We start from the raw sequence: 8009 nt of genomic DNA, 5'->3' as shown, positions 1-8009 counted from the left end.
TAAATAGCACAAAAACTTGATACTTTAGAGTACCAAGCTTGCTACTAATATTAGCACCAAAGATACCATAATGACTACTAACATTTTTGAAAGCCCCAATATCACCACATAATACCACCTACAACATCATAAAGTGTCAAAAAATATAGATTAGAAAAGGCTAAAAGTACCAAAAAGTGCCCAAGAGAGGCTTTGATATTGACAATTGGATACAAAAAATCAATGCACAATGTGGTAGGTAGGAGTGGCCATGAGTAGCAAGGCTATCATACAACTTCTAAACATTGGGATTGAATTACAAAGTGCACAAAATGGCACATGCTAGTTAGGACAAATCATACATTTAGAGGTTCTAACCAATATGAATAGCCTTCCATCTAAATAAAGTAATTAGCCACCAATGGGGACAAGTCATCTTTGGCATCAAACATCATACGTTTTCTATTGTAGGCCAATGGGCAAGAAACTTTGATCCATCACTGAAGCCAAGGCTCAACTATATCCATAAGATATGAAGGATTGTCACGGGGCTCAACTTCTGGCATATATGAATGGATTACTAAGCAGTTTTCATATTCATTCTTCAAATATTTGTAGTGGGCGTCTTCCAAAAGTATTGTGTTACTCCCATCAAGTTGAGGGTGTTTTGCCCACAATTACAAGCTTTGGTCAATATTCAACATCAACATTAAAAATGTCACAAAAACTCTCCCGTCATACTTCGTACTCTTTTTGAGCAAATATGTATATGTTCATACAAAAATGGTAACATAAGAATTAATCAATAAGACTGTAGAACATATAGATATCAAGAGCCTCCAAGTAGCTTTACATATAAGAACATTTGGGTTTATTAGAGTGTACATGAAGTATATAGACAACATTTGCATCAACTTTTGCCACTTGCAACAAGTCCATGTCATGTCATTTGATTGAGATCCCAATTCCACAATAAATTTTTGGCTTTTGCCCATCCAACAATAGCAACAAGTCATCTTTATAAGGATATTTTAAATCCTTCAAGAGCACCCATTGACATCAACAATTATCAATCTACCTTTTATTGTAATAAGGATCTTTTAAAGCATCTATTGACATCAACAATTACGAATCTACCTTTTGTTGTAGGAAGATCGTTTGGAAGCTTCCTTTCTATGACATTATGCCCTTTGACCAACCAAGGTCCTATGGCTATACAAAAGAAATTAACAAATAAGATATGTGCAAGAGACAAAACAAATAATTGAACTCAAAAGTGATATGAATAAGATGTGTAAGAGTTAAAACAAATAGTTGAATGCAAAAAACGCCAAAAATCATGTCATAAAAGTCTCATAACAAAAGGCTGAGTTACAAGGCCATATAGTGCTTGCCCATACACTACATCTTACATGCACACATCTTAGGCATATGCCCATGGGGCCACTTTGTTCCTTTTACACCAAAAAATGGACTTTGCCCGAGATATAATACAAATGTGGAATCAATAGCACATACTTTCTATAACTGTCATCATAACACTAACATTTTTTGTTTCTTGCAGGTGTTGTTAATGCCAATCCACCCAACTAAGTTCACTTGGAAAGAGATAATCTTGGGTGATATATATGGCATATCTCCAATAGTTTGGAATTGGATTAGAAGCCGCTTTCTTTGAAATATATGGATCTGCATAAATAAAAAAGTATTTGAAAATGTCTCTATCGATCGTTTTCATGGATTTAGGATAGATTTTTTGTTGCAGGTGGATCAGAATATTAAGAAATTGCAAAGTCTCCATGAGGAAGCTTATCCTAGAGGCTGAGAAGATGGTTGTTGCCAGGTTGCTAGATCTCAAGAAGGAATTTGTGAATTCTAGGAGGATGTGAATTCGATACGTGTTGTAATCTAAGATTGGTTGCGTAAGGTAGCGTCCCTATATTGAAGCTCCTCTTCATTAGCAGCTATAAAATCCACATTCCTTTCTAATATATTTGAACGCTTCGTTTTTTTTAAAAAAAGCTCCTCACCTTTCCTTTAAATGGTTCTTGGCTGATTGGTATAACAACTTGCAACGGTGCAACCTTCAAAATTTTAAAAAATATTAGGCCCTGATAGGTCCTTTGGATGGTCGGGGGTCCTTGGTATTACAACTTGCAACGGTGCAAACCTTCAAAATTTTAGGCCTCCTTCATTTGTCCTTGTGATTGCCAGACAATAACAAATGCCAGGCTCCCGACTCCCGAGTCCCGCCTCCCGGAGTCGAGTCAAAACCGGCCAGCAGTCAACTTTAATCCCGTATAGAAAAACACCTCTCTCTCTCTCTCTCTCTCTCTCGCTCTCTGGCCGCATCGTCGGCGACTCCCGAGTCTACAAAATTTCCCGGTCGCCTGCGCGTGTGTAGAACCTTCATCAACCCCCTAAACAATTCCCTCTCTCTCTTGCTCTCTGTCTCTACGCCCCCGCCCCCCCCCCCCCCCCCCCCCCCAACCCAGGCGGCGTCTCCCTCTCTGTGTTTTGTCTCCTCGACACAGAAACACTGACATGCCATGGCTAGAATCGAGGACATCCTGACCGTCCCCATCCAGCTCACCAACACCCTGCACAGCCTCGCCTTTGAGGCCGGATCGTATCGCCTCGAGTGCGCCGAGCTCAGCGCCAAGGCCGAGCGTCTCGCCAAACTCCTGCGCTCCGTGGCTCGCCTCGCCAAAGACGCCACCCCAGGACGACCGCTGTACACCCGCCCCTTGCGTAGGATGCTTCAGGACCTCCAGAAATCTGCCGGTAAGGCCCTGGCCCTTGTGAGAAAATGCAACAAGCAAGGCGTCATCAAGCGCGTGATTACCATCACATCCAGTCAGGATTTTAGGAGGGTGAACTTCCTCATTGAGAACTCGATCGCAGACATCACCTGGTTTCTCAACATCTCTGCCGTTGGAGACAACAGAGATGTCACCGGAGGCATGCCACCTATCGCCGCCTCGGAGCCCCCGCTTGCCTACTGCTGGGAACAGATTGCATTGCTGTATCGAGGCACAGAACAGGAAAGAGAAGATGCTGCTGCGGCGTTGAGCGCATATGCCAAGAATGAGAAGTTTACCTTGATCATGGTGGAAGAAGAGGCTGTAGCACCATTGATCAAAGTGCTAACAGATGGAACTGTAGATGCCAAAGAGGCAGCCGCCCGAGCACTTGGTCACATGGCCAAGGATGAGAGCATCATTAAGCAGATGATTATGAGTGGATTAGCCCCTGTGTTCGTCAATATTTTGAACAATGGAGCTATGAAAGTCCAAGCAGCGGTTGCTTGGGCTTTAGCAGAAGTGGTAGAGGTGGACCGGGAGCAACAGGACACATTCCTAGATCACCTTGCCATCAAGCCTTTGCTGGCCTTGCTTGGTGAATTTCTGGAGGAACTTACGCTGATGGACCCTTCCATGCAAACGCTTATGAGAAGCATGGCAGTCAATAAGATGGCTGTCTCTGGTCAGAAATCACCGGTAAATTCTATTTCAAAACCTAGCGATCATCCTCCTGCTCAAGCTGTGCAGAACAATTTTGATAAGCCCTCTAGACCAAAGCAAGGCTACTTGACCAAAATTGCAGAAAATGGAGACCAATATGTTCCCAGCAGACCATTAGAGAAAGGAAGAGGGCTTACACAGAGGGAGCTTTATCGCAAGGAGCGTGAAGCTGCTGATCCCAGCATGAAGGCAGAACTGAAAGCTGAAGTAGCCCGCGCCTTATGGAAGCTTGCAAAGTGCAATTCTAGAACATGCAAAGCAGAGGCAAAAGGTCTTATGTGCTTTGCTACCCTAATGGAGAAGGGCAATGGACTGGTGCAGCAAAATACTGTCATGGCTGTAATGGAAATTGCTGCTGTAGCTGAAACAGATGTTGAACTTCGAAGGACAGCTTTTAAAATGAGCTCTCCAGAAGTCAAGGCTGTGGTGAACCAGTTGTTGCGGCTTGTCGAGGAAGGGACTGAGGAGGTACAAGTGGCATCCATCAAGTCTATCGGTTGCTTGTCACGGGCATTCCCTGCTAGGGAGACCAGGGTTGTTAAGCCATTGGTTAAACAGCTTGAAGGTCCAGAACAAGTAGCTGCTGAGGCAGTGAAGGCACTCATTAAATTTGCTTGTGATGAGAACTTTTTGTGTACTGAGCATTCCAAGGCAATCCTCGAAGCATCCGGTGCTGCTTACCTTGTTCAGCTGATATTGTTTGGGAAAGGTGAAGTTCAGATTGATGCAGTAATGCTAATGTGCTATCTTACAGTGCATGCTGGAGATAGTGAAGAGCTTGCCAGAGCAGAGCCTTTGCCGGCATTGAAAGGGTTTGCAAAGAATCTCTCTCTGGGTCAATGTCACCTGTTGGAGAATTTATTACCCCAAGCCATCAATCATCTAGAAATTTATCATGGACGAGCTCCTAGATATCTTTCTGATTCTTATCCCTATGATTAGTCTTTGAAATTGTTGATCCTACTGTGCAATATGTAAAACAATGGTCAGGGTGTATGTGTTGCCAGTTGTAGAGTATGATGGAAATGGCAGCTGATTTGAACAGTAAGGTACTAATGCAAATTATTTTCATTCAGCAAGTGCGGAACTTAAGGTGGGCTATACAACCTGGCATTAGTTCAGACTGACATAACGCATTGTGACATATGTACCTAGCACCCAGGATCAATGCAAGACTGGGAAGGTTCAGTGACAATTGAGCAACATGCTATCCTTTCTGGACCATTGCTGTTATAGTAGCAATTCATACCCATGGGCTCGTGTCCTTGTGTACACACACACACACACACACATATATACATATATATATATATATATAGAGAGAGAGAGAGAGAGAGAGAGGTGTGATAGATTTGGGACTTCATTTCCTGAGTATGGACCTCGATGGCACGCCTGCAGACACTAATATGGTCTTGGGTTTGGTCAGCAAGACACTGTCCACGGCCTTGTTACAGCCCCATCATCCTTCTCTTTCTTTTTTGACTCGGCCCCGGGCATCTGCAGTCATGTCGGTTATGTCTGTCATGAGCCATCCCGAGTGGGCCTTTTCGACAACCACTTCTCATCGTCCTCCTTTCCTTCTTACTCCTCTTCATCATGTCACCGTCGAAAAGCGCAAAAATTTGCATTGTGAGTGGCGTATGTAGCCTCAATGTTAGCTTCACCACCATCTGCATCCAGTTGAAAATGACGAAGTGCCACTGTGTGCCCAAAAAAGCAACATATGTGAGCTAGAATCCTAATTGAAATAAGAATTGTAGTTTATGTAATCAATAGTTAAGTAATTAGTCTTGTTAGTTAACATCGGTGCAATTAATAATCAGTTTCGACGGCCAATGTTTAATGAGCTATAAAGTAGATGATATAGGATTATGTTAGTATAAAGATGTTAACGGTGATTGTTTAATGAGTCTAATTATTAAGTATTGTAACGTAATAAAGTTTTATATTAGATATGTTAATATAATGATTGTTTAGTATTGTTATTAGGTTATTTTGGCTAATGAGATTGGCATTTGCTTCCTAGAGTCTACATTTGAAACATGTGGTCATTCCCATATTGGCTTTGATTGCTAGGAAGATTCCAAACCCCATATGACTCCTACAAATGCTACTTGTAGAAATTCTACCCATACCGAGAAGATCCTAAGTATATCCCATCATAAGATATAGGTATAGTGTTTGTGCAATTATCTTAGTTATTAGTTTATACTTGGGTCTAATTAGATACCTATTAGTAATAATAGTACTTCAATATTGAGATTAATGCATTAATTTTTGTTGCAAACTTGAATACAACAAATGCAACTTTGGATACTACAATCTATGTTTTTGATACTAAATAACAAAGAAAAGTAATGAAAAGCTCATATGTTTGGAGAGCATATGGGCGAATGGCACCTTCCCTCATAATTATAAACAATAAAGAGACATATGCCAACTCTTTGACATTCTACTTGCAAAGCATGCTCGTGTGCTTTTTTGGCTATACTTTTATGGAGTTATAAGTTAATTTTTAACCCAAAAAATAGTAAAGTATCAAAGTCACTATTTCTTTGACTTTGACCAAGCAACTTCTTGGGACTTGGATTTATGTTTTGCAAGGTACTATTCATCAAGGCAATATCTCAAGTTGTACGAATAGGTTTCTAGCGATATTCAATTAGCTTTAGAAACTTGTGAATGGTGTTTATATCATGGATGGTTCAATTGGTATGTATTCATTTTATTTAGATAGGTTTAAAAGCACATTTAATTCTGATGTATGGTGCAAAAGACACATTCATTTTACCTAGATGCAGAAGCCATTAAGTAAACCTAGTTGTATTTGCCTCACTAATTTAACTAGATTCCTAACACACATTATTAGGTTTAAAGGGCTTGTGGTTATAGTTTTCTCAATTTTAATCAACACGGAAGGTTATATTTGTCAGTTTGTTGAGTGTCAAGATAGGTTGCCCCTTGAAATTATTAGTTGAATCACTACCTCCACTCACTCCTCATTGCACTTTCCGAAGCCAAGGTCTAGATTAACTAGATTTTTTTGCCTATGTTATTGGGTTTTAGTAGTGTATTTGATGCTTGAGTACATGAACTAGCCTAAGAGAGTAGAAGGATAAGGATAGAAGTGGATAAATGTAGAGATACTAGGTAATGCAATTAAATAATTTCTTTTTGCTAATCTCCATGGCTTTCCTTGCATATCACCCACCATAGATCTCTTCATTTAATATAAGAGCTAGATTAGGCCCATCGATTATCTCATCCTCCCTTCTCTAGTGAAATTCTCACTATATGTTTATCTTAAATTTATCTCAAGTTTTTTCTCATCCTCATCCTTTGAAGTATTTAAACCATTGTTTCCTATTCATATCGTTTTGCTTTTGCGAACAAATGGATGAAGAACAAAATGACTATTAGCTAATATTAACGCTACTGAAGTGATAGACAAATTCAACCAATATCACCCATTTATTTTGAAGGAGAGACACTTGTGTACGAGGGAAGTCCATAATTTCAATTGGTACTTCATGCTGACTATAGCAATACTGTCAATGCATGGGATTTTTGCATGATTGTGAATACTAAGGTTAACATTATTAATTCATCCTTTGTTGTGTCTAACCAATAATTATCAAAATAGTAAGATCTACATTACTTATTCATTCCTAGCTATGTCACAAGTACTTTTAGCTCATAGATTTGGGGCTTTTGTATAGTTGATTCACTCTCTCTTTTGATGATGTTTATTGATCTTTTATGTAAATCCTTATTTGGAATATCCTTTTCATCATATTCCAAGCACTCTTTTTCGCATCAATAGTCAATATCTCATCATTAAATTTTATACATGTTAAATTTGAACATCTAAACTTCGTTAGAAGAGCAAAACACATGGCAGAATAATGAAAGACCCAATATCAAAGAAAGAGAATGTACAAGGTGTAATCAGGAATAGGATTCCACTATGAAAAGAGTACAATGGTTGAGCGCCAACTCACACACTCCACAAGCTCCCTCTCTCCACACCAAGAATCTACAATTACATGAATGGATAATAAATTGTAGACACACTCCTCCTTTTATAGACAAAAATAAAGTAGTTGTCCTAGCCATGGATGCCCATGAACCTATGATATGAGCACTTCTAATATCCTCTCTCATAGCACAATTGAACAAGCAATAAACAAAAACACCCAAGATGCACCATGGATACTCCAACAATGTGCACTCTGTTGGATGCACCTCAGTAAATAATCACACAAGCTCCATGGATAGCTTGCCATGACGCCAAAATTCCTCCAGTAAAGCATATGCATGTCCTTCAAGTCCTCACATGCGAGACAACACGAACACATCATGTCACTCATCCTGGTGTAAACTTGGCGTTGGCTACACCAATCCAAGGTTTGGCTTGCTAAAATATGTGAACTCAATTATGCACATCAAATCCACCAATAATGAAAGAGCATAAGCATGCCCTCTCTCCACCCTCACACTTGCCCC

General features: G+C 40.1%; 1 protein-coding gene across 1 annotated transcript; it reads left to right on the top strand.

The window, feature by feature from the left end:
* The first annotated feature begins 2456 nt into the window (after positions 1–2456).
* LOC148037446 (uncharacterized) lies at positions 2457–4576 on the top strand. The gene has a single exon (XM_087676386.1). It carries the CDS (start codon positions 2529–2531, stop codon positions 4443–4445), a length of 1917 nt encoding a protein of 638 aa, XP_087532512.1. The 5' UTR covers positions 2457–2528; the 3' UTR covers positions 4446–4576.
* The last annotated feature ends 3433 nt before the right edge of the window (positions 4577–8009 follow it).

Source organism: Lygodium microphyllum, chromosome 4 (assembly GCF_053477565.2).
Source record: "Lygodium microphyllum isolate KBCC chromosome 4, Lygodium_microphyllum_v1.1.10, whole genome shotgun sequence".
NCBI lineage: Eukaryota > Viridiplantae > Streptophyta > Polypodiopsida > Schizaeales > Lygodiaceae > Lygodium > Lygodium microphyllum.
Note: the sequence above shows the minus strand (reverse complement) of the source record. Positions and strands in the feature narration are given on the sequence as shown.